At 46.0% G+C, this 27,421-nt stretch overlaps 1 protein-coding gene across 1 annotated transcript; it reads right to left on the bottom strand.

The window, feature by feature from the left end:
- Positions 1-406: 406 nt before the first annotated feature.
- On the bottom strand, positions 407-27,421 carry LOC128331914 (von Willebrand factor A domain-containing protein 5A-like). Its single transcript, XM_053265944.1, has 19 exons — positions 27,126-27,421; positions 21,918-22,074; positions 21,272-21,474; positions 19,731-19,953; positions 17,147-17,319; positions 16,136-16,250; positions 15,803-15,975; positions 15,176-15,264; positions 14,510-14,654; positions 14,026-14,105; positions 13,826-13,940; positions 12,912-13,076; positions 12,453-12,556; positions 10,412-10,617; positions 8,124-8,207; positions 4,207-4,245; positions 3,054-3,241; positions 1,961-2,084; positions 407-1,108 (listed from the first exon to the last, which is right to left on the bottom strand). Exons 2-19 carry the CDS (start codon positions 21,955-21,957, stop codon positions 1,029-1,031), a joined length of 2,346 nt encoding a protein of 781 aa, XP_053121919.1. The 5' UTR covers positions 21,958-22,074; positions 27,126-27,421; the 3' UTR covers positions 407-1,028.

The raw sequence follows: 27,421 nt of genomic DNA, 5'->3' as shown, positions 1-27,421 counted from the left end.
TTTTTTTCTGACTTGGGGTGATGCTTGAAAATGTAACATCTGATATCAAAACATATTTACCAGACCTCCACAATCACTACAGCATGTTGAAAATGTTTCTGAATATTGTTTTGGCCACTTGAAGGATGACACATAAAAGCACATGTACTTTTGAAATTATTTTAAAGTGCATTTACATCACCTGATACATACACTAGGTGGAGGGCTGATATGCTTCTTTGGAATGGGAAGCAATTTGCTGATCCAGTGTCAGCCTTTCTAGTGTCCATCATTGTAACAGAAGCTCAATTCAGGTCCTAGGAGAAGGAAACACTGGAACTGCTCTTCAAAGTTTATCAAAGCTTTCCTGCAAAGAATTATAGCCATGTGGGAACTCCCATGTAAATCACCACACAGGAATACAATATATACGCAGATATCTTTTATTAGAATGCATACAGTAAAGAACAGAGACTTTCTATTGGATGCAATGCAAGGCATGGCCTGGGTTCTGGTGCCGGCTCTTTGGCACACTGAAGCAAGCAGTCCCTTACAGCCCACACCATGACTGGTGTCCACCTCTTCAGTGTTAGTACACGTCTCATTGCCCAAGTGGAGTGGCAAAGATCTGACTACAGGAGAACCATCTGCGGTACATCTACGCGGAAAAAATCTGGCAAAAACTGAATAAATCCCACTTATCCGCAGGTGGCCAAAAATGATCTTGGAGGTCATTTCCAGCCATTTTGAGAGCGGGAGCCATTTTTGGCTCATTTGTGGTAAACAACCTCGCCCCCTAATTTTAAGTTGAATTTGGGGGACTTTTGCGCTTGTGAGGGGCATCTTTGGACTCCTGACAGCTGGCAGAGCACGGTATGGCAGTTTGTTGGGCCTGTTTCCACATTTGGGGGGCAATTTTGGGTTTTTTGGTTTTGAGTCTGGGAACGTAACCCCCACGTTCCCATAGACTCAGTGCTTTGGTACCTGCGAAAGGGAGATGGGAGCAAAGCAGAGGCTCCAGTTTAAGGCACGGGGTTGGAGAGAGGGACTTAGAGCCCAAAAGCCTGGGGGCTGACACTGCTTCCCAGCAGGGCATTCCCCGCCTTCACACACTCAGCCAGCTGAGGCCCTGCAAAGAAGAGAGGCAGAGTTAGGACTTAGAGGCACCAGCAGCCTCATTTTGACTTGTACACACGGCCAGCCCATTCTCAATTACAACCAAACAGCATCCCCTCCCTCCCTCCCTCGCTGTGTGAACAAAGGGATGCACAACACTGCAGGGCACTGAAGATATGGGACAGTCTAGTCTCGAGTCAGAAAACTGCTCGGAGTGGGGCAAGGCCACCTCTGTGGTGTTTGGGCTGCCCTTTTCCCAGAGGGCCGAAGGAGGTAAGTGGCCCTTTGGCACAACAGCATGGAAATATGCAAGGGCTTCCTGGGGCAACTGTGGGTAGCGCACATTCCCCGTTGACCGCCCAGCTCAAACACCCAAGCTTAGCTTCTCATTACTACCCAAGGAGCCTCCATTCCTTTGCTCCCTCCCAGAAGACATCCCCCCAGGCCCCACCCAACCGCCAAAATTAGGATAAAGAGAGACTGTCCCCTCTAAAATGGGTCACCGCCTTCTCCTAACCTAATGTTGAAAACCACCCGAATATGACCCTGCAGAGCGATTAGCTGGGCTGCCCAACCCCATAGAAAGGAACACCAGTGGTGGACCAGAATTGTTCAATACAAAAACTGGTCTGGCCGTTGCAGAGACAACACTGCTCAGTCCTGAGGGAAGGAATCCTAGGCCGGAATCCAAGCAGGGAAGAGCTACCTTCTCTTTCCCAACAGAACGGGAAACTCAGCGGGTGACCACTTGGATCAGGAGCCTGGGGCACCTTTGGTGTTGGGGTCTCACTCTTCCAGCTCTAGCCTCTGCATTTCCTCTCCCCCTTCCTTGGGGTCCCTTCCCAGTTGCACCGGAGGCTCTCACCTGCAGTTGCCTGGAGCCAGCTGAGAGCTTTCGCTTCCAGAAGCTGCCACTCGTCATTCTGCTCTGCGGCTCTGAAATGGAGCCAGAGGACGGCCAGCACCGTTGCCCATGCGGTTGGGATCACCTTACCGCGGTAGCAGGAGAAAGACACATTGAGTCCTGTTCCCTCATTGGTCCTTTGCAGACATAACAGTCAGTCGTGGTGCATTTTCCTTGGCTAGCATTAAGTATCGCATCTGCTCCAAGTAAGCCATGGTTAAGGTTGTATCCTTGCCCCTGCAGACTTTTTGCTTGTCGGGCAGCAAGGAGATATCCAAAACATGCCCTCTGCAGACAGAGATTCTCTTCCCAAAACAACTGAAGCCATGGTTTCACTTTACGTTTGGAATTGTAACTTGAGTGAAGAGTTAGCACTGAACCACAATGAGGTTATTCACACAAGCAAAAACTGTGTTCTACCCAGGTTTGGGACCCATGTGTGCTCCCAATTTTCGGTTGTGTGGATGCAAACAACTAGGCAGGAGGAAAGAGAGGTGATTACGTGGAAGCAAGGTAGGTGGGAAAGCTACCCAGGTTTTCCTCCTACCTTGCTTCCACAATATCACTTCCCCCTCCTCCTACCTAGTTGTTTGCATCCACACAACCAAAAATTGGGAGCACACACTGCTCTCAAACCTGGATAGGACACAGTTTTCGCTTGTGTGAATAACCTCATGGTTTGTGCAGGCCTTCATCATGTCAATAAGGCAACTGCAAATTCCTGTCCAGAGCCAGAGGTGAACCTAGGAAATTTTGGGGCCTGGAGGCCTTTGGAGGCCCCCCTCCCCTGCAAATTAAGCATCATCATGCACCTCCTGGTGACCACACCACCCAGGACAGACTAAAGAGGATTTGGGGGCCCCAGGGGCTGTGGAGGCCCTGGACTTCGGCCCAGAAGAGCGCCTCTGTCCCCAGCCTTGAAACCAGGTTGACATATCCCTGCCATGTCCAACCCCAGCCAACTGTTTAGGTTCGTGATCCCTCCCCCCCTCTCCTGAAATAATAGCTAGAGGCATCCAGTCTACTGCCAAATCCTGCCCTACTCCAAACTTACCTGGGCAGGCTTTTGGCTGGAGATCTCAGCCTCACTCAGGTCTAGCAGGGTGGCCAGGTCAGAATCAAGGGGCCAGGAGCCATCAGCATTTTGCAGTAAGATCAAGCGCAAGAGAAGGGATCCCTCTTCCTTCAGGGTGGTCTCCTTCTCCTCCTCCTCCTCCTCTGACGACGACACTTCGATCCAACCTGTGAAAGCAGCCAGCTGTCTTAGTGATGCAGAAGAAGACTGACCTTTGGACTCATCCAATGGGCATTTCATATATTCCAAGGGCTTTCTAGGCACCCTGAACTGGGCTTTGAAGCTTGCAGTAACCTGGGTCAATTATCAGAATAGGGTCTTATATGTTCCCAGCCTCCAGTTCCTGTTAGTAGGTGGGCAGGTGCATTTGCCACCAGCTGAAGCTTCTGTGCAAAAGCAGCCTCACAGAGTGTACCTTTGTGTCTCTGAGGCCTGAGTTGGAAGAGAACATGGATGGTGGCACTTCCACTCCCGCCATCAGACAACTCTGTCCTACTTTTTCCCAATTTAACTGCAACAAAACTAAATCCATAGTTCCATCTGGACACACATACCCCCCTTTTTTTACTGGCCACCTTGTAATCTGAAAGAGAGATGACATTTCAAAGGGAAATCACACAATTCCCCTTTTAGCTCTCTCTCCAGTGGCTGTAATTCAGATCCAGTGATACCTTACAGTTAACCAGAGGTGCAACCTAGGTAATTCTGGAGCCTGGACCTAAAGACCTTTGGAGCCCTCCCCACCCTCACTCCAGCTGCATCACCCCCCCCCCCACACACACAGATACACACACAGTCTTTTAACATGTGGGTTCTTGAGGGTACAAACAGCAACTGAACCCACAAGAATGTAAGAATATAAAACAGGTATAAACTTGGTGGCCCAGGCGCCCACCCCACCCAGGACAGACTAAAGAGGATTTGGGAGCCCCCAGGGGGTGTGGTAGCCATCTATGTGGTCCCTAAGAGTCGACACCGACTCAAGGGCACTTAATCAATCAATCAAAGGGGGTGTGGAGGCCCTGGACTTTGGCCCAGAAGGGTAAGAGCCCCTCTGCAGTTAAGCTTCCCCTTAGTTCTACAGGCACCTCATTTGTCCTCTCCATATAGCAGAGCCCTTTTGATGCATTACCTGCGCCTGAGTAATCTGTTATATGGTGGTCCATGACAACTGTGAAGAAAGGGAAAAAGGGATTTAAACTCAGGGAAACATTTCTAGCTTTCTGTTGTTTTAGGCTACCTTTATCATTCTTTTTTGCTCTCTTTAACTGACCACAGCTCTTGACATATTTGAACAACTCCTCACCATTAATTTCTATCCCTTCCTGTGTGGAAACAGAGATTTACTGCAGTATCCCTGCCTGGCCTCTTGCATTTCAGGTTCATTAGGCTGAGACAGTCCTTGGCTGGAAAGGAACTCTCCAGAGATTTAAAAACTCAATTTCTAAGAACAAGTTTCTAGGCTTTGCAGTTACCAAAACTAAACAAATAACCCAGAGGTGATTGATTGATTGATTAAGTGCCATCAGGTCAGTGTTGACTCTTAGTGACCACATAGACAGATTCTCTCCAGGATGTTCTGTCTTCAACTTGGCCTTGAAGGTCTCTCAGTGGGGCATTCACTGCTGTCATAATAGAGTCCATCCAGCTTGCTGGTGGTCATTTTCTTCCTCTCTTTTCTTCAACTTTCCCCAGCATTATGGACTTCAAGGGAGCTGGGCTTTCGTATAACGTGCATGAAGTATGGTAGTTTGAGCCTGCTCATTTGTGCCTCAAGAGAAAATTCTGGATTGATTTGTTGTATGATCCATTTGTTTGTTTTCCTGGCTGTCCATGGTATCCTCAAAAGTCTTCTCCAGCACCAAAGTTCAAAAGCATCAGTGCTTTTTCTATCTTGCTTCTTCAAAGCAAGGTATGAGATTTTCAGTGACAAACCATGAATCCACTCTCATTTGCTACCAGAGAATCTACACTCAGAACACCTCAGAAACAACAAGATCCAGTATCCTATGGGTTAGCAACCCATTGGGGTGGTTGGCACCCTCTGTGCACTACACCACCACTCCTTCTGGGTCACCCCAACACCCCCCAAGTGCAGTTATGGGGCTGCTGAAACCTCCATTCTTTTCTATGGAGAAAAACCTTAAAGATGCGTAAACTTCAAAAATCACTTAAAAATCCACACTTTGCCCAATTCCTTTCAAATAATTCTGGTAGCTTACTTGCCCCCCTTGGGAACTACCTCCCACCACATCCCGCTCTAGGCCACCCCTTTCCACCCCGACGTGAAGTTATACATTTGCTGGAATCCACATGATGCCCTATGAGGAATTCAAAAATACTTAAAATTTACCAATAATCGGAGGAGCGTCCGATTGCCTTGGGATTTTGTGGATGGTAGGCACCCCTGGGTGCCTACCACCCACCCCACTTTTGTGCCCCTAGGTGCTTCACAATAGGGGATAATTGGCTGGTTCGAGTCCTATTATACCCTATGAGAAAATTAAATATATTTCAAGTATTCATAAAAAATCGTAGGAGTCTCCAATTGCTTTGGGGTTGTGTGGTTGTTGGCATCCATGAGTGCTCCACAATAGGGAATAATGGGCTGGTTCGAGTTCCATTATACCCCAATGAGAAAAAAATAAAAATAATTTTATTGATAAAAATAATTTTATGATTGATAATTGATAAAAATAATTGATAAAATAATTTTATGAATCAAAAATTCATTAAAAATTGTATGAGTGTCTGATTGCTTTGGGGTTTGGGTGGTAGGTACTCAGGGGTGCCAGCTACCACCCCACCCACTTTTGAAGGTTCGAACCAGTTCAAGTTGAACCCCTCGTTTGGTTCGAATTTGAACCTGCAGCTTGAATCTGATGGCTGGTTTGGTTCAAATTTGAATCATCGAACCAGACTGGTTCGAATTCGAACCGGTTTGCACATCCTTATTTTTTACTGTGCTCCTTGACTTTCATTACTAGAGCTTGCAGATCATCCACATTCTCAGCTATCAGAATGGTGTCAGCGTAGTGCAGGTTACTGATGTTTCTTCCTCCAACTTTAAAACCACGCTCATCTTCTTCCAATCCAGCTTCTCTCAGTATATGTTCAGCATATACATTGAATAAAGAAGGAGAGAGTATACAGCCTTGTCTTACTCCTTTGCCGATCTGGAACCAGTCTGTTTCACCATGTTGCGTCTGGACTGTGGCCTCCTGTCCTGTGTATAGGTTTCTCATGAGAACAATAAAGTGTTCTGGGACGCCCATTTTCCTAAGGATATTCCACAACTTGACATGGTCCACACAATCAAAGGCTTTTCTGCAGTCAATAAAGTACATTTTGACTCCTTTCTGGTATTCTTTGGCTTTCTCAATTATCCAGCGTGCATCAGCAATGATGTCTCTTGTTCCTCGGCCTTTTCTGAAACCAGCTTGAACATCCGGCATTTCCCTTTCTATGTAGGGCTCTAATCTGCATTGGATGATCCTGAGCATTATTTTGCTAGCATGTGAAATTAAGGATATTGTGCAATGGTTTGCACAATCTGTTAAGTCTCCTTTCTTTGGTATGCGTATGTAGACTGACGTCTTCCAATCTGCTGGCCACTGTGTCATTCTCCAGATTTGCTGGCATAGTTTGGTTAGAGCCTTGACTGATTCTTCTGTTGCCTGCCAGATTTCTGTAGCTATTCCATCAGTTCCTGTAGCCTTCCGACTTGGTAATGACCGGAGTGCTGATCTAACTTCATCTTCCTGTACTAGGTGTTCTTGCAAGTAGGGAATATCTTCTAGAGCAGGGATTCTTAACGTTGGGTCCCCAGATGTTATTGGACTTCAATTCCTATAATCCCCAGCCATGGTGGCCTTTGGTTGGGGATTATGGGAGTTGAAGTCCAATAACATCTGGGGACCCAACGTTGAGAATCCCTGTTCTAGAGTATCTTGGATGTTGACGTCCCAGCTGTACAGATTTTCAGTATCCTCCTTCCATCTCTGTTTGATCTTCTCTGAATCAGTTACTAACTGTCCTCTGGAATCCCTTAACATACCAATTCAAGTTTGGAACCTCCTTCTGAGTTCCGAGATCTTTTGAATTTTTATGATTATTTCTATCCTTGAGGTCTTTACAAATGTCATTGTAGTACTCCTCCTTGTACTCCTTGTGCTCCCAGAGGTGCACCTAGGTAATTTTGGTGCCTGAACCTATGGCCTTTGGAGCCCATCTCCAGCCACAAGTTAAGCATCTCTCTTAAGCATCTCTCTCTTTCTCTGTCTCTCTCTCTCACTCTCACACACACTTTTTAACACTTGGCTTCTTGAGGGCACAAACAACAACTGAACTCACAAGAATGTGAGAATATAAAACAGGTATATTTTTGCAAATATGCATTAGCAGAAACATTTCAACACACAACTTAACAGATTCCTATCCCACATATTTCTTTTCCCACTCCCCACTCTGTCTCTAAAGCACCCAGCACAGGTCATAATCACACTCAGCCACGTGGCATGGTGACCACTCAGGACAGACTAAATAGGATTCAGGACCCCCTGGGGGTGTATAGACCCTGGACTTTGGCCCCATCATCCAGGGGTAAGAGCGCATCTTAAACAATCCCCTCCAAGTTGAGTAGGTAGGATCTGCTACCTGTTCAAAAAGCAGAAAGGATTCCAAGAGACACTCGGTAGCCAAGAGTGGGTCCAGGGGGGAAGAAATCTCAGGCCTCTGGGTGTCCTCCCACAGACACCCTCCCACGATGGGTGTCCTCCACTTACCCCATGGTTCTACCCCATTCTTACCCCACCACATTTGGTTACCATTTCCCCCTCACAGCAAGACCACATACCAGCTCTTCAATACAAAAACCTAACTATCTGAACAAATGACAATTCAACCCAACATAAGCATTCAGATCTCAGTTTACACTGTGCCAGTTTTAAACATTTCTGGCTGCACACACTCACACACAAATCATTCAGAGTCTGAATTTTCCACTCAGAAAATGAAGGCAATCTCCAGTGACTGAATAGCTTCAGATACCTGATGACAGCATCATACAGGATTTCAGGACTGGGGCCGAACGTGCACATCGCTGACGACTTTTTGGCACAGAAGCGCAGCAAACTAGAGGCAGAGTAAAGACAACAAGAACACAGTGACTGAGGGACACAAGCAGTGCTCAAGCAGTGCTCCCTCTAACAGGGATTCCCAGTTGTTGCTGACTACAACTCCCACAATCCCCAAGCGAAAGCCATTGCAGCTGGGGATTCTGGGAGTTGTAGTCAACAAGATCTGGTAATCCCTGTTGGAGGGAACACTGAGCACAAGTTAGATTCCTTTCAAAAAATATTATATCTATATTTATATCTCCTGGCATTCCTCCATTGAGCTCAGCACAGGATAGCCCCAGCAGCTGGAGCAGGTAAAGCTTGAGGCCCCCACATCAAGCAGAAGATAAAAACTTTAAAAAACCTCCATCAGGCACAACATTCATGGGGAGGGGGGAATAAACAGCTTGACTACATGCTGTTTATGAAGACCTAGAACTCAAAAAGCTCAGCAAGGAGTCAGCAGAGGCAGAAGAGCACCTTCTTAAACCACCAGCTCCTTCCTGACCTCTCCCATAGCTTTCCTGGCATATGCATGCTTGTTTTGGAATGACCAGGACACTCAGGGACACCACTTCCTTTAACTGGTGTGAAGACGTCAAAGTCTGACCACGGGTATGGGTGGGGAGTGACAAGGGGAAAAGAAAGGAGAAAAGGACAACTAATTTTTCATTGACTTCTCCAAGGCAGTGGGGTTTGAGCTGGGAGGAAGTAGTACATAGGAAGCTGCCATATACTGAGTCAGGCCATTGGTCCATCTAACTCAGTACTGCCTAACTAGATTGGCAGCTTCTCCAAGGTTGCAGGCAGGAATCTCTCTCAGCCCTATTTTGGAGATGCCAGAGAGGGAAGTGGGAACCTTCCGCATTCAAGTGGGCAGGTGCTCTTCCCAGAGCGGGAAGAATGCATCTTACAGTGCTCACGCACGTAGTCGCCCATTCATATGCAACTAGGGCAGACCCTGCTTAGCAAAGGGGACAAGTCATGCTTGCTACCACAGGACCAGCAACCCCTCCATGAGGTTTATAGTTGAGTATATAGTATCCTCCAGAATATATATATACACGAAGTGCTACACTGCAGACAAGAAAATGTGGAGGATAGTGGAGGAGAACAGGATTGAGCCCTCTGACCGCCATGTGGATTTGGGTGGTTGGAGGGGGTGAGGTGAGGAGAGGCAGGTGGATTCTGTCAGCTTCCCTGGCCTTGCCTGACGAGAAATCGTCTCGCCCTGCCTGCGCATTCCTGACTCTGCCGAGGAAGTTCGTTTTTGCAGCCCTGGACTTTCTGATGAACAGCTTGCTTGCAGCTGGACTGCTTTCTTGTTCCACCTGTGCCTTCTACCCGAGAGCATGACTTACTCCACCTGTCCCTGAGGAACAGGAAACTCTTGTGAGAGGGGAGATTTCTGGAGCCCTTGGGAGAATAGAGAGGAAGAAGGCATGCCGGAGGCGTAGCCTGCAGGCAGCTGCCAAAGAGGGCTGGCCTTTGGTGTGGGACTGGGGTCTAGTGGGGAGGTTATACTAAGGCAGGGTTGGAGGTCTGGGTTAAACTTCATTAGTCCTTTTATTGGGTTGTGCCAGGCCTTTTGCTGTCATATGTTTGGGCTCTCTTAGCAGCCAATGGGGAAAAACAAAACAAAACAAAACTCCCAACGCATTTCAATAATAACCTTTTCAAGGAATATTTTCACTTGACCGCCTGAGAGAGATTAATATGGATGAATATTAATATGACAAATATATCTAAACCTAAGCAGACTGTGTAGGGCTTTGGCAAGAACACATTTCTCAAGCAGTCAAGTGAAAATATTCCTTGAAAAAGTTATCAAAACACGTTGGAATAAATATTTTCCTCATCGGTTGCCCTGTTATTGAAAATAGCCCCCACCTCCCCACCCAGCAATCAGTCACTAGGTACCTTCCTCTCCTCAGCCCAGCTCTCAAAACAGCTACGTTTTGTCATCTGCCTTTGGGAAGAACATGTCCCGAGTACCTCCAGTATCTCTGGCTGGTGCTGGCCTTGTGTTTTTGTTCATAAATTGTAAGCCCTCTGGGGACAGGGGACCATCTTTTTATTATTATTTTTATATGTAAACTGCTTTGGGAACGTTTTGGCTGAAAAGCCTTACATAAATAAATCCCAAACTCATTTCTCTCTGTTCAGTTCAAGAGACCCTCAGTCACCAGGGCCACCACAAAAGCATCATGCACGGCTCACGTGCAAGTGGGACGTCTCGGCGTTCGAGGGGTCCTTGAAGGGTCTTGGCCAGCTGTGTGTTCACTCCCACGTAGGCCGTCTGCGAACAAACCACCCCGGAGTGCAGGCTTGTTTCCAGCGCCAGGTGCCGCTTCCCTTCATCTTTCTCCACGGCCTCCTCCAGTTCCTGCAACAGGGCCTGAGCTGCCAGTCGGTGAACAGGGAGCCTGAAGGGGGAGAGAAAAATGTGTGTGTGTGAGGGGGGGGGGAGTGGAGTGGCAGTGGGGCATTTGCTATCTTTTACGTATATGGAATCTGTGAACTCGTATCCCAGAAATAGAAACCCAGGTGTTCTTTTGACTCCTAGGAACATAGGAAGCTGCCATATACTGAGTCAGACCATTGGTCCATCTAGCTCAGTATTGTCTACACAGACTGGCAGCGGCTTCTCCAAGGTTGCAGGCAGGAATCTCTCTCAGTCCTATCTTGGGGAAGCCAGGGAGGGAACTTGAAACCTTCTGCTCTTCCCAGAGCGGCTCCATCCCCTGAGGGGAATATCTTACAGTGCTCACACATCAAGTCTCCCATTCATATGCAAACAGGGTGGACCCTGCTTAGCTAAGGGGAGAAGTCATGCTTGCTACCACAAGACCACTCTCCTACCTTTAGTAAAGATTTCACATGCAAATTTATTACTGAGATCACATTGGCAGGGAAAGGAAAGCCCCGAAACATGCCTAGTGGGCAAAAGAGAAGCTCCTTGTCGAAGCTGGATTTCATGGCAGCCACAGCAGCTGCTGTACAATCCTGGCTTGCTAGAATCCCCGGCAATGTAGTCCATTTTGCCCTGCATGCAGAGTTCCCAGCCATGCACATTCAACATTGGTTTCGGATACACTCCAGCCAGTGAAAGCTATTGGGAAACCGACACATGAATAAGTCTACAATGGTTGCTGGGAATTGCATCTCGATAGAAAACAGCCAGATATGGCTGGAGGCATTTTACCTGCAAGGCTGTTATTGAGATCATCATGGCAAAGGCATATAACTAAAGGGCTGATGGATGTTTCTATCTGGGGTGATAGCTGATTCTATTTATGTATTTAAAACATTTAAATACTTGATTTCAAATTAGAAAATTAGCAAGGTAATTTACAATTGTGTTCAACACAAAGCATGGCACACACCTTTAAGAATGGAACAAATCATGCATGAACTTCCCTTAATGTGTATTTATAGGCATGAATGTTGGGGTTTACAACTGGTTTTCTTTGAAAAATAATGTGAAATGCAGCTAATAATGAGAAGAACTGTGACCGGCACCCTTTTTGTTTAGGACACAGCTTGGAAGCAGTGTTATTTTTTTAGCATATTTATATACCTCCCCAAACCTATGTCTCTGGGTGGTGCACTTAGCATAGTTAGGCCTTAGTATTCCCTTCTGAAGCTCTACAGAAGCTCTGCAGGAAGCCAGTGCTGGATTTAGGCACAAGCTAAGGAACCTACAACTTAGGGCCTTATATTATGAGGGACTTCTGAATACCCTCAAAGGACTAGATTTCAAGATTTACATAATTGTTTGAAAAATGAAAGGGGGGAAAAGACTCAGAACCAGACATTATCATTCTGATAAGACAAATATACAGTTTTATGGCCACATGGTTATTTATTGCATTGAGTTTATTAATCTTTGCAGAAATAACTAAGTTTTATCAACATAGGCCAGGGCCTGGTTTAGACCGATGCCTGCCTTCATGGTTACAGGTAGCATTTGCCTCTTCAGATCAACGCTGCTGTAACCATGAGCAGCACGGTGAGGGGAGAGTGAGTGATGCACTGGGCAACACTTCTGACCGACTTGGTATTGCTATGGGGCCTTTTAAGCTTGACATGGCATAATCTGGCCCTGCAGGAAGCACATGGAAGGTACTGAAACACTGCCTATTGGTTGTCCTCTTCTCCACTCCTGGAACACCCAAAATTTCCCAGAATGCTCTGTTCCTTGCTAAGATGCCCACATAGTGGATCTAGAGGTGAATTTAGAATTCCTGGGGTGTCCCACCTGTCACTCTCCTGAGCCTGGAGTGGGAACTTCATAGTCTCTGTGAAAATCTGGTCTTGGAAGCTGTATTGAAGCACTGCAGACCCCTCTGCAGTATCTGAGGACTGTGGGATAACGGAAAAAGTGTCAGAGCAAGGGGGAGGAAAGGAAAAGCTCATCATAGAAGGAATATATTTGGAGGCTAAAGATTCCAGTGAACCAAGATCCCGAGAGTACAACTTCCTCAGAGAGTGGTAGGATCCAGAAATAGGGGTCTATGAGAAGGATTATTTAATGTTCAAGGGTTTAAGAAGAACGTAAGAATAGCCCTGCTGGATCAGGCCCAAGGCCCATCTAGCCCAGCATCCTGTTTCGCACAGTGGCCCACCAGAGCGCCACAGGCAGGAGTTGAGGGCATGATCTCTCCCCTGCTGTTACTCCCCCACAACTGGTACTTAGAAGCATTTGAGGGGTACTTGCCTGAGGCTTCCCACGGATCTGGCCATAGATGAGGCAGCGCTGCCCCTCAAAGATGACTTGAGGGCCTGACCCCACAAGCGCAGCCTCAAGACCAGGAGGCAAATCCCAGCGCAGAGAGATCCCTGTCACTGCTGGCTGGAGGGCCTTCTTCAAAGACTGCAGTGCCTGTGGGAAGATAATGATCTTGGGATGAGGAGCAGGGTTCCAGGGAAAAATAAGAAAAGCAAGGTTCTAGTCCTCGTGGTTGTGAAGACACGTTTGAAAAGCTAGCTAAGCAAGAGGAGTGGCTGAAAAAGATCTGCTCTGCATTGCCCAGAGAAGGTGTAGTCCATGTGAAAAGAAAGAATTCTGACAAACATCTGGCATGCAGTGGACAGAACATGAATGTTCAATCAATATAGCAATGGTGGATGTCAAAGAAGCAAGTATTCTCTCCGAAGAGAAAAAAGGCAGAAGTATGTTACTTTACCAGCACGTGTGCTCAAATGCCCTAAATAAAGGCATGTATTTAGACCCTAAATAAAGTCTAGCTGTGAACTCATGCCATTTCTAGCAAGCAGAGCCCACACTAGAGAAAAAGCAAAAGCCAAAAGACTAACCCAAGATCCTACTCCTTGAAAGGTTTGCCTTGATTGATTTATTGTTCAATTTATACCTCACCTTTCATTAAGAAAATCCCATGTCCAGCTGGATGATACAGAGGGAGAGCTCCTAAGCTGGTCCCTCAGGTTTCATTCCTGCTTTTCAAATTAAGCAGCATGCTCTTTTGGTGAGGAGGGGCTTGGGCTCCCAAGTGTCTCTGTGTCAGTGGAATGGGGAGAGTCGTCTAGTGAGTGACCCACATGTCAAGGGAGGGAAAGGGCAGTGAGCAGATCAGGGAGAAGCAGCCAGAGTGCCTGGGGGGTCCTCCTCACCTTGGCCTGCATGCGCTCCTTGCCCGTGATGAACTCAGCACTGCCCCCTGCTGCTCGTGCGATGCCTTTGATGAGGGCCGTGGAGGCCCCTTCGCCAATGCCGAAAGAGAAGCACCTGTTGGGGAGAGGGTGCACGTGAAGAGACCACGAAAGGGAAACTGGACCAGGGGGGCAGGGTGTCTCTAGTTCACTGTTCTTACCTGTGGGAGCTGCTGTGACGGCGTACCTCAGCAATGACCTCATCTGTATTAAATACCTCTCCATCAGTGAACACAAAGAGCTGCGGAGAGAATGAGAGACGTGAGATTAAAGGTTCAAAGTCTATTCTCAACAGTGAATTTGTATCCACAGCCACTGGATGCAAATAATCCTGATGTGGCAATGTTGCCTCCACTCACTAATTCTCGATAGAAACATGTCCCCCGCCCCCCCGAATTTCCCACTGGAAGCCTCATGGCTGAGATTTTTCAGATCCCAAAGGCTGCTGTGGAAAATGGAAGCTGTCTAGCAGTTATCTGGGCATACGAATGCACACTCTCTCTCTTCTACATGGGTATATATATCCCAGCCTGACTCTCCTCAAATCACTAGCCAAGGAGAGTCAAGGTTGCACCTGGCCAGGAGCAAGTCTTCCTTTCAATCCTGTACAGAGAGGATCTTGCCTCCCAACAAAGGTCTCAGTACCTGACGAGGATGTCCTTCTTTACAAGGCTGGCTGTAAATGGCCTTTAGTGGTTCCAGAATCTCTGTCCCTCCCAAATCAGCATCCAGCTCTTTCACACGCTGGAGGGACTCTGACATGCTCTGCTGGGTGTACTCGACACTCTGCCTGCAGGGGGAGCCAGAGAGTCAAGGACCTGGTTGCCCCAAACTCAGCCATGCCCACTGCCCTGTTCCTTTTCAACCTTGCAGCCGCTGCACCAGACCCAACCATATCCTCCCTTTACTCTCCATCACCAGAATTGTCACTGTTCAGGCTTCATAGCTGTTTGGCAGAATATGAGAATAATCATGTGTTGGCACTGTGCAGGATAGATCAGGCAAAAAAAAAAAGAAGAAGAAGAAGAAAGAAGCAAGGATAAGAAGAGGAAGGGGTGACACGGAAAGGAGGTGGAGTGTAAATGCCCCCCTCCCAGTTTGGATTCTCGTTTCTAATCAACTTGTCGTTTCAGTCTTCTAGCCATCCTCTCTTTCTTTTGCTTTGACCTTAAAAGATCAAGAGTGGTCCGCTCATCAGATGAGACCCATCCTCTCTTGTTTCCCCCCAGAAATGTGTGGAGACAATGTGGAAAGAGATGGGAAGCCAGGAATCACAGAGGCTGACAGAACAACGCATATGCTGAAACTCACGGGTAGAATGAGTCATGAGAAGATCCAAAGCCATAGATATTGAAGTAACATCCCAGAGGGAGACTCTTCAGGATGAGAACCAGGGTCTCCTGAGAGATGGGCGAGGGGAAGACAAATGCTTAGAAACACCCTGCACATTTTACCTCCCACTTTTGGGTCTTGATTCAATAGGCCTCGAGTCCTACCCATGACCCATCCACCCCACCAAGTCTTCCATACACTTTTCCCTCCCACCTTCTACAGGTCATTTCTTGTCTGCTTCCTTCTGCCTCCATTTGGAGCAGCCCCCAAATCACTCTCTCTCCGAGGCTCTGGTGATGCTTCCCCATTTGCCCATCCATATGTTACCCCAGTTACCCCTGCTAACTGGGCAAAGAGGCACCTTTTGCTGTGGTGATTCTCTTTATTTAGCAGGGGGAGAGTAACTGGCCCTATCCACCCCCAGCACAGTACTTCCAGTGACTGTTGCTGGTGTGTGTCTTATGTTTCTTTTTAGAATGTGAGCCCTTTGGGGACAGGGAGCCATCTTATTTGTTATTTCTCTTTGTAAACCACCCTGAGCCATTTTTGGAAGGGCGGTATAGAAATCGAATAATAATAATAATAAAAATAATAATAATATGGCACCTTGGCACTCTGAATGCGGGATGGTGAATCCTTGCCATCCTCAGTGCTGCAATCCATGCTTCCAGAGCGATCCAGCAAGAAGAGGAACTCCCCAGCAGAATTCAGGCCAGGCTTTGGGGCAGGGATGCTTGGGTACAGGGTAAGCAGAAGTGCTGGGTCTCCCATCAAGGAGCCTGTCAGATAAAATTAGATTCAGTTGGCATTTCCACCAAATCTGCACACATATTGCAGTATACTAGCGCCCCCGCCCTCCCCATTCCAATGCAAGTCAACCTCCTAGCATCCCTTGCATTTCAACCCACACCCCTTTCCTCCAAGATAGCCTTTGCTTACCAGGGGCAGCTCCCGTCTTCCCAGCCTCCAGCAGGGTGCTGGGCTTGTGAACGTCCTCATAATAAACCAGCAGCTCCACATCTCGGTCAAACTGGTGACCTGTGGCCAAGGAGACCTTGGGGAGTAGAAAACAGAGGAAGTAAAAAGGGAATCAATCACCTTTTAAAGTGTTTGTTCTCTTCTATTCAGCAGGAGGAGAGCTATGTATTAATTTTAATGTATTTATTTATATACCACCCCAAACTCATGTCTCGGGGTGGTTCGCAATAAAAATATACAAACTAAAACAAAATTAAAATGTTAAAACATTAATCATTTAAAATTTAACACAACGTTAAAAAATATAATTAACAGCCTGGGTGAACAAATGTGTCTTAACTGCCTTTTAAAAAGTTGCCTGATATGGGGGGGCTCTTATTTCAGCAGGGAGAACGTTCCAAAACCTCAGGGCAGCAACAGAGAAGCAGGGGCGGAGCCACCATTGGGCCAATGGGTTCAAAGAACCCAGGCCACACCCAATCAGGAGCCGCGCCTCGTGGCCCCAACACGCCCCCTGCGTCTGACGTGGGGGTGCAGGTTTAGCTCTCAAGCGGGGGCTGTGCGGCCCCTTCAAGGCTCCGTTCGGGAACCAGACCACGCCCTCTGCGTCTGACGTCAGGCGTGGGGGGGCAGGCAGGGTCAGCGGGGCCATTGCCGTGGCCGCACACAGGCCACCAGTGGTCAGGCTCTGCCACTGCGGGGAAGGCTCGTCCTTGAGTAGCCACCAGATGAGCCAACGGTAACTGCAGACGGACCTCTCCAGATGATCTCAATTGTATATCCAAACCCAGCACGGCATCCCTCTAGGGACTGTTTTTGGTGTCTACCTTCTATTTCCTTTCAGATTGTGAGCTCTATTGTGTCGAGGGAACCATCTTCTTTATCTAAGATGTCTAATTCTTTAGATACCATGTTGAGCACTTTTTTTGGTTTTGAAAAGTGGTATATATATATCCTTAGTAGTAGTTGTACCTGGGCAGTGGTACGGTTTTCTGCTGTGTAGTGCAGGGGCTCAAGGGTGCACTTGGACTCCACGCGGTTGATGCCGTAGGAAGACTCCAGGGTAACACTGAGGCTGAGTGTGTAGGGAAGCTGCCCCTTGGGCACTCGTGGTATGCTTTCGGTGACAGTGTCTGCTTCTGATCCTGCAGAGAGGGACACAGGGAAATCTACGATTACCGGACAAAACTGGTAAACCCTCTTGGAAAGGAAACCACCTAATAATCTTAGTTAACATGGCATAATGTTCAGCACAAGCATCAGAAGCAGGAGGTAGCCTTTTGCAGGTAGAGGCACCACGAGGTAGGAATGCATAATGGAGGGATGGGTGGTGGGATCTTGATGAAAATGATTGTATTACCGTAGATACAGTTTACTCTATTTACTGTTTTTGTAAAGTTGTTATGATGGGTAGCGCTATGTGGTATAGCTGGTCAGAGACTGTATAAAGTTATTCAATTTTATAAAGTGTGACCTGATAGAAAGCCTTGAAGCTATTTGATTAAAATTTGGATGGCATAATGGCTTCAGAAGGGTCTAACGTGCTTCTGCAATTTCACCTGTTTAGACAAGAAGCAACAAATTAGAAGCGTTTTAGTAATTTCCTTTTATAGACCATGGCTGGGGATAGAGGAAGAACAACAGCCTTTGTGCCTCTCAGGCTCAAAACCCAAGTGATCCACCCTGTTCTACTCCTCTGCTTTGCCACTGTGTTCTCCCCTTATCTATTATACATCTTGTAGAGTTTGTGGTTGTGCTTGTGCAACAGGAAGTCATATTTCTCAGTTACCTACAGATATTAAATTTTGCAGACACAATCCTACCACCAAAAGTAGCTGAATATACTACATTTTACATTGGAATATGCTGGGGGAAGGTTTACATTTGGGGGGGGGGGCTTAAAGAAGAAATTCTGAATATAATCATCAGATTTTAACTGTTACTGATCTGAACTGATTTTTAACACTCAATCAATAATTCAAAAATGACACATTCCCCAAAGAAGCAGATCTTTCTCAGATTCAAATTTACTATGATTCAAATTTATCATATATGGCAATTATTCGATAAAATGAATGAAGCTGACATCCTACACATTTCAAACCATTCTTATACTTCCTTTTTGCAAGCATATTAGCTTACGTATGTATATAAAATTTATCTGCGATATCTTTTGAAGAGTTTGTAGGTTTGTTTGTGCAAAATAAAATCACACTCCCCAACTGCCTACAAATAACAAATTTCACATAAAGAATCCTACCACTTAAAGTATTTAAATTTTTTTTTAAAAAAAATCCTGCCACTTAAGGTATTTTTTATTTATTCAGTTGTATGTTTAAAAGTAGCAGAATACACTACTTTTTACACCAGAATATGCTGAGAGAAAACTGTAAATGCTCTTTTTAATGCAAATGACTTTGCCTGGTCAATGACAGGCCTCATCTACTAGTGTTTTGTTTATATATATATCTGCTGAAAAGCAATATTTACAATATATCACTCTTCCATAATTGAAATAGGACAAGAGCAACAATTTAACTGCAAAAAATAAGAAGGAAAAAGTTGGGGTCTCAACATGCTTATTTGCTCAGAAGTAAGTCCCCGAAAAGCACGTAAAGGATTGCAGCCAAATCATTTTAGATGATCAAGAAGGAGGAAAGGGGAACAATTCAGTCTCATTTCATGAAGTGATTTATTAAAAGAGACAGACACTTTCTTCCAGTAAAAGCTTAATGAGAGTTTCAAAAGTAGTATGCAGGCCAGCGGGAAGGGAAGAGAAGGAGATTTGGTCTTGGAGCAAGCATGATTTGACCCCTTTGATAAGCAGGGTCCACCCTGGTTGCATATGAATGGGAGACTACATGTGAGCACTGTAAGATAGTCCCTTTAGGGGATGAAGCTGCTCTGGCAAGAGCATCCAAGTTCCCTCCCTGGCATCTCCAAGACAGGGCTGGGATTCCTGCCTGCAACCTTGGAGATGCCGCTGCCAGTCTATGTAGACAATACTGAGCTAGATGGACCAATGATCTGACTTGGTATATGGTAGCTTCCAACATTCCAAAGATTCTGCAAATACATGGAAAGCTGGAAGTGCACCCTAGTGCAACGAAAAGCATTAACTAAAAACTTATAATGTTTTGCTTTCCGCACATGCACATATTAAGCACATTAGGGGGCAGTGGAAGTGTGTACAAGGAGGAATGTACCCATTAATGTACATTATTATAATATACCCATGGTGATGCCCAACATTATCTACTGCAAACGGTTATGGCAATTCTACCACAAGCCTACTGAATCTCCCACAAGAAGAGATTCCCCACCAGAAACACTTTAAAAGGGTCAGGCATGCAGCCACCAGCAGGATCCAAACGCTATGACATGAGGTGGCATGGGAGGGAGCAGAAGGCCTCAGCCAGGCCAGCTATGCCAAAATAACCATTTGCTTGGGGAAAACTACCAGAGGCGTCAAAGTAGGCTGAGAAATGGCTAGTAATAAACTCAAGGGGCTTTTTCTCTGGAGAAGAATCTCAAGTGTTGGGAAGGAGCCTCTTACCCCGGGGTACATAGCGAGGATTCAGCACAGCAGGCAGGACAAAGCGGACGGCCCCGTCAGGCTCCGGAGCCAATGCCTGGACATAGCGCAGCTTCAGGGTGGCCTCCCCATCGGGCGGAAGGTTGCCCAGACTGCAGGTGAAGATGTCACTGGTGTTTGCCTCCCTCCCGAGCAGGAAAGCTTCGCGGCCTTCACTCAAGGCATCCTCATATTCTTGCTCTGCCTGTATTGGAAGAGAGTGGAAGAGGAAGGAGGAATAGAAGACTCGAATACAAGCTCTTTGGGACTCTTATGAATGGTTGCCACAAGTGTTTCATTTTTCAAGATATGGCTATAGAGCACATAAGGATGTAAAACACATCATTTTAAGTCCTGTTCAACAGGGAAAGATTGAGGCATTTCCATACATCTCTGATTGACATCAGTGAACCTTAGGGAGAAGGCAGACCACATGCACCCGAAGCAGTGAGTCTGCTGTGGCTCCTTTTTTGTCTGGCTGTATAGGCCTCCAAACTGAACAGAGATCAGGAGAAGTTCGTTTGGGGAGGGCTGCTTCACTGGTCCCTGCAAAAACTCCTTCCTCAATAATGCTTCAACAATGGCTTCTAAAAAGGACACCAAGTAAATATTGAGTTGGATAAACATGGGTGCTTGGGAGGAAATGGAGATGTTAATATAGTATGTTGCTTTTGCTGTCAGGGACAGCAAAGGGACAGGCTGTGAAGCTTAAAAGGACCTAAATGAGTCCCACCAAATACAAACATCTACCAAAAAAAAGAACCCACTACAATGTGATCACCTAAAAAATTAGGATCTAAAAGTATGTATAGGCCTCCAAAAAAATATAAAACCAGTATATAATAGAAAATCATCAAACCTTTGAACACCATAACATCTGTAGTTAATATTGAGCAAACATTTAATAAAGAGCCTTAGCTAAAACATTCTGTATAAAAAGCAGTAAATACACTTAAGCAAGGGGACAGATCAGTGTTAGAAAAAAAGCAAACAAATGAAAGCTCCCACCTTCCAAATCAGCAACAGCACCAGGATTTATGCTAAAGCCCCATTTGACTACAAATTACACAAATTATATCCTTTATTTTTAGAGTTACCCCAGGAAAATGCATATTCGCTCAAACTGTATACATGTTCATTGTTCAACCTCCCACTTTTCTGGAGGCCAGGAAGATATCCTCCATGCTCTAAAATAATCCTCGGTTCCTGCCAACAGAAACCAACACCTCATTTCTTACACACTCTGTGCCACAACATGTTAGCTCCGCCCCCATCCCCATGTGCTTCCACATTTGGAATTCTGTAAACAGAAAAATATGGACAGCAAAATACACAGTCTGTATTACACAGAATATCTGCTACATTCACTATTTGGCACATTTCATTCTGAGCACTACATCTGGTTTTCTTAACACAAGACCTATATTTAGAGGACACAATCCTCTTTAAGAGAACCCCTGGTTCTAATCTGAGCCTCTGCAATCCCATTCCCAAAGCCGCCCGTTTTCCCCAATGCCCCACACCTGTTTCTTTTCTTGGATCTGGGCCTCAATCCGTGTCCCACCAATCAGGCCCTCAAACGCATATACGGCAGCCTCGTCATCGAGAGGGAAGACAAACACGGCCTCCACTGGGTTCTTCTCCTCATTCTGGTACCGAAGCTCAGACACCACATCAGCCACAAAGCCTCGGACCACCAGGTCAACAGAGATGCTTCGCAAGGGCACTGGGGTAAGGAAATAGTAAAGGAGGAGGGGTCAGTGAGGCAGTCATCTCATGCCTGGCCCAGTTAAGGTAACATTGAGCACAGAGTTCATAGTTAAACAGCACAGTGAGGAAGCCCATTCACGGCATCCAGATCTTGGTGCCACTTGGATCACTACTGATCTGTTCATCTAGATCAGGGATTCTCAACATTGGGTCCTCAGATGTTATTGGACTTCAACTCCCATAATCCCCAGTCAAAGGCCACTGGGGCTGGGGATTATGGGAGCTGAAGTCCAATAACATCTGGGGACCCAACACTGAGAATCCCTGATCTAGAATAGCACCACTTCAGACATTTAACGTAAATTGGAATCTTGCAGATTAACACATTTTGGCACCTGTAACATCTTAAATTTTACCACGTAAAACAATTAGTGGAAGAACTGCATACAGATGACTTACCCGGTTTATGAGAGTGGGTGACAAGGCCACAATCAGGCATGACTAATGATAGCCTCAGGAGAGGAAGCTGTTCCTAAGAACACACACCCTACGGAAAACGAAGATTGTGTTTCTGGTCTCTTGTATAGAGCTTCTGCTTGTATTTCTGCTGCCTTTCCTTAGAGAGATGGAAAGAGTTTAGGTCAATGAGTTTGAAAAACAAGAATTTTGTTCTTCCCACATCTCCCCTACAGCTTTGTGTTTGTGCTGTCCAAGGAGTTGCTGCTTGAGCATAATTGGAACTTCAAATAAAAAATGGTTGTTTTCCCCAGTTTCCCACCACAGTTAACAAAAAAATTCAGTATTAGTGCAAGGTCCCCATTACCATACTATGCAGTTGAGAACATTGTTTCCAGAGTGCATAGAGCTAAGCAGGCTGTATTTATTTAAAACAAAAGCCAAAAGCATCAAACTATATTTCCCACAAAGTAACAATACACTGTTCCTGGGCTGTGGAATGCACTCCCAGCAGAAATCCACAATCTTAATTCTTTGTTGACCTTCAGGAGAGCCCTTAAAATCTATCTGTTTGGCCTGGCCTTCCAGGGTTTTTAATTAGTTTTTAATTGTTTTAGTGCTGTAACCTGGTTTTCAGGGTTTTAATTGTTTTGATTAATTGTTTTTTAATGAAGTTTTAATTGTTAAGTGATGTTTATATTTATATTTCTGTTGTAACTGTTATTGGTTTTAATGGTTTCTGTTTTAATTGTAAACCGCCCTGAGCCATTTTGGAAGGACAGTATAAAAATAGAATAAATAAATAAATAAATACGGGCAGTTAGCCAATAAGACCAGTATTGAATAGGATAAGGCAGCCAACAGAGGTTCCTTGCCCTCTGAATACAAGTATTAGATAAAAGTATGTAGAAGATCTGCATGCTCCAGTAACGAAAGTCAAGGAGCACAGTGAAAAAATGGGACTACAATTAAATGACAAGACTAAACTAATGACAACGGGTACAGCACGCAGCCTCAGAATTGACAATGAAGACATCGAAGTGGTGGATAGCTTCTGCCTTTTAGGATCGACTGTCAACAGTAAAGGATCCAGCAGTCAAGAAATACGCTGCAGACTAGCACTTGGTAGGGTTGCAATGAAGGCCTTGGAAAGGATATTAAGATGCCATGATGTGTCTATACCTACAAAGCTTAAGAATCGTTCGGACAATGGTTTCCCCTGGTTTTCCTCTATGGATGTGAAAGCTGAAAGATAGAAAAAGCATTGATGCTTTTGAACTCTGGTGCTGGAGAAGACTTTTGAGGATACCATGGACAGCCAGGAACACAAACAAATGGATCATAGAACAAATCAATCCAGAATTTTCACTCGAGGCACAAATGACCAGGCTCAAACTATCATACTTGGGACTCATGTGAAGATCCAGATCCCTTGCGAAGTCCATAAGAGAGACCTTCAAGGCCAAGTTGAAGACAGATCATCCTGGAGAGAATCTATCTATGTGGTCGGTAAGAGTCAACACTGACTTGACAGCACTTAATCAATCAATCAATCAAGAAGATAACTTTCTACAACCCTAAACATGGCTCCCTAATGCTCTGTTTATTGGGCCTGTGTGAAGCTTTGGCCAAAGCTGTATATGCTGCACAGTCCTTCCGGCAACATGCGGAGATGACCATTTTCACCATGCAGGACTGCAATTTGCTCAGCGCCAGAGGTTCCTTTTAAGAGAAACAGAGCCCCCTTCAGCCCCTACACACCATCTCGCAAGGAGGGCATAGAGTGCTACACAGTGTAGTGTAGCCCTTCCCAACTTTATTTCCCAAAAGAACTCTAAGGAGAGGGCTCAGTCTTTCTTAAAGGGCCCACCCAGCACTGAGTAAAGCACAGTATTGCGTGGAGGTCAGGGCAGTGGGAAATGGTTTTCACAGTGAAGAGGTTGGTGTTGGGTTTTTTTTTGGTTTTTTGCCAAAGTGACCCCTACTTGAAAAATAGTGAAGATCACTAGACTAGACATTTGGGAAATGCTAATCTAGTGGGTTACAGCATCAAGGCTGAGAGAAGACAAGATTCTTGGATTCAATAGGCGAGCGTCTTCGATGGTAGTGCAAACAACAAAAGCCTATCCCATTCCCCAGCTACTGAGAAGCCCATGAATCATTTCTCTGATATGGGAAGAGCACAACAGAGCTGGCTCAGCCCAAGAACTTTATTTCTCAAGTACCTAGAAATATGCAGTCTTTATTTGAAGAAGGAAACAATGACACAGTGGCTCACATCCAGACTAATGAAGTGCTGATCCAGTGAATGCTCAGCATATAATTTGGGAGCAAGGCAATTTTTCTCTAATCTCTACTTCCCTCTCAAACTGCCGGTGACTCCCAGAAATATGTCCATGAGGGTGGAATGACCCTCAGGGACATATTTTTGGGAGGCACAGGCAGCTTGAGAAGGAAAGAGAAATCCATGAAAATCTGTCCTCCTGTGTACTGGTGCATTGTTGCACCAACACAGTCTGGGTATCAGTCAGTACTTACCTATAAGCCTAAAGTTTTAAAGAGACTAAACATACAAAGGAAGGGTTCCAGAGGATGCCAGAGGATGGTTTGTTTGTTTAAAAGGTGGTTTGTTAGTTTTTAAAAAAACAGATCTTCAATACATTAATAGAAAGATTCAGAAACATGCCAGCAGAGAAATAAGAGCAACTAGCTTAACAGGAGCAGCAGCAGCGGTTGACCAGGTCCTTCCTTGCTGCCACCACCGCCATGACTGCTAGTTTCCCTCAGGCTGCTGACAGGCCTGGACTTGTCCCTTGCTTGCCTCCCTCCCTCTGCCAATGGCCTTGGTAGCCCCAAACAGCAGCAGTGGTTGACTGGGCCCTTCCTTGCTGCCAATAGGCACCGCCATGGACACTCGTTCCCCTCAGGCATCTGACAGACTCAGGCCCGCCCCACGCCCTTCCTTCTTTTTCTTTCTCTCTCCTCCACTTGCGTTTCCCCTCTGTCTGTCTTTCTTTCCCTCCCTTCTTCTCTTTCTCTCCCTGAGTTAACAGATCTTGTTTCCTCATCTAATTCACACAATGGCAGCCTCCTTCTCCTGAAGGGGCTCTTTCATCCCTCACAACCCCTCTCTTGGCAGACCCCTGCCCACTATCCTTTTATATATATGTAGATTCCTCTCTTCTACAATCAAGAACATCTTCTGACCAGTAACAGTTGCATTCCAATTGACCTTAATCATTAGAGGCTCCTCTTCCTTATCTGCATATGGAATCTCTACTGCCCAATCACCACAGTGGTTCTGCTTACAAACTCTCGCGAGAGCTGCCACACATGGGATTAGCCACAGATACGCCTTAGATCAGGGTTTCTTAACCTTTGGCCCCCAGATGTTGTAGGACTACAACTCCCATCATCCCCAGACATGGTCCTTGTGGCTGAGGATGATGGGAGTTGTAGTCCAACAACATTTGGGGGCCAAAGGTTAAGAAACCCTGCTTTAGAGAATTTTATAGATAGATAGATAGCAGATAACTAATGCAGGAAGGGAGGAAATGAATAGAAAACCAAGGTATAGAAGACCAAGGTTCTGGGTTTACAGCGGGTGGGGGGAAGAGTGCCAGAGGTGAATGAGAAGGAACATAGGAAGCTGCCATATACTGAGTCAGACCATAGGTCGATCTAGCTCAGTACTGTCTACATGGACTGGCAGTGGCTTCTCCAAGGTTCCAGGCAGGAATCTCTCTCAGCCCTATCTTGGAGAAGCCAGGGAGGGAACTTGGAGCCTAGATGCTCTTCCCAGAGCGGCTCCATCCCCTGAGGGGAATATCTTACAGTGCTCACACATCAATCAAGTCTCCCATTCATATGCAACCAGGGTGGACCCTGCTTCGCTCAGGGGACAAGTCATGCTTGCTATGACAAGACCAGCTCTTCTCCATATATAATCTTAAGAAGGGTCATGGAGAATAGCAGTTAGATAAGTGGGAGCAAGATAATTTGAAAGTCAAACACAGAAGAAGAAGAAGACACCTAACAGAACAGTAACAATTATTGGAAGCTAAAACAAACCACTGCATTTTTCCAGCCCTAATGTTTTCCTACCCTATGTTCTCCCAGTGGTGGCAGGGCGGAAGGGAATCCCAACCCTGGTACTTTCAATCCTTGTGAGGGGAGGGATCCTTTTCTTTTAATTTATAGACTTAAAGTCTGATAGGCGCCCAATCACTTGAGTCTGCTTTTAAGATATATGTTGAGGGTACCACCTTGTGTCTTTTTCTAGAAATTTAGAGAACAAAGTCTGTGCTTGTGCAAAAATCTGAACTCCATCCATTGTGACAAACAGCCTCTGCGCATGCAACAGAGCAGCTCGAAATAACTGGTAACTAGGAACTAACTTCAGCCTCATGATATGCCTCTTATATCTTATGAACTGATAAAAAACAAAAAAAGGAAAACAAGTTGCAGCACTGCTAGAATAACATTTTGCAGTATCCTATTGCTGCCTACTCCTTTCTCCAGCAACAGTACAGTATATAGTGCATGACTCAGCTCTGGTGGTCCTGGGAGGAAAACTACCAGCAATTCAAGAGCCTTTGCCTATTCGGATCGGAAGTGTTTACTTCGAATTACAATCCAGATTTAGAACACATTTTGAGGGAGTGCCTTTGAGGGCTTGTGCATTGCGTCTGTCCCTCAGAACTGAACAAATGCAGACCCTACATGGACCAGGAAGGGGAGCATCAGATCATGTGACTTCCAGGCAGAATCGATACCCAACCCCACCTCACTCAACACCTCTAAGCTTAGTTAGGAATGAAAGCAGGAGGGGGAGAGCGCCTGGCATCGCTAGATGATCTCCCAATCCCTTGGAGAAGCCTTGTCCCAGCGCAAGAGCCCAGAAGCAGGCGGCCAGGGAGAAGAGACTGAGGCTGCAAGAAGCAAAAGGGCCACTCATGCTGTAGGGAGGAGAATAAGAACGCAACAGGGGTTAGTGGCAGGGGGCTGCTTATCTAAAGACTGCGATGCAAAGGGACTTTCTGCCCCAAACAAATCCAGCAAGCTGTGCTACTGTGTGGAGATTTATTTGGAAAATGTAACTGAGATGACCTGTTACACGCGCGGGGGGCGGGGGAGGTTTATAGATTTGGGGGTGCTAAAGAGGAGGACCCACCCAGAATCTAATCCTATTAAAGGAATGGATCGCCCTACCTTGAAAAACGGAGGGAGTTGGCTTGCTTTCTCGCTTCCCCGCAGACTATCACTTCTCCCTGTGCAGCTGAGCAAAACCGAAAGTAGGCAGGGTCTACCCTCCTTCCAGTCAGGGAGCGTCAGTAAATTCTGCACCGGGCGCAGCTGTGCTAGACTCTAGAGGAGGATCACTGATGATAGGAGCAGGGAAGCTCTGCCCGCCTGTTGTATATTACTCTTCCCTTCGGCAAAGCCTTTAAAACAAAGGCAAACGCAAATCTCTTGGTCCATTCGGCAGAAGCCAGCTCAATAGAATG

Source organism: Hemicordylus capensis, chromosome 6 (assembly GCF_027244095.1).
Source record: "Hemicordylus capensis ecotype Gifberg chromosome 6, rHemCap1.1.pri, whole genome shotgun sequence".
NCBI lineage: Eukaryota > Metazoa > Chordata > Lepidosauria > Squamata > Cordylidae > Hemicordylus > Hemicordylus capensis.
This window is presented reverse-complemented; position numbering and strand designations above follow the sequence as displayed.

What these genes read in the sequence shown, in the direction of transcription:
- LOC128331914 (XM_053265944.1), bottom strand. Translation starts at nt 21,957, where the DNA reads ATGCCTGATTGTGGCCTTGTCACCCACTCTCATAAACCGG. An exon ending in AAAACCGTACCACTGCCCAG is followed by an intron (nt 16,251 to 17,146) that starts GTACAACTACTA and finishes CTACTCCCCAAG; the next exon opens with GTCTCCTTGGCCACAGGTCA. An exon ending in CTGGCTCCAGGCAACTGCAG is followed by an intron (nt 1,109 to 1,960) that starts GTGAGAGCCTCC and finishes TCTTCTTTGCAG; the next exon opens with GGCCTCAGCTGGCTGAGTGT.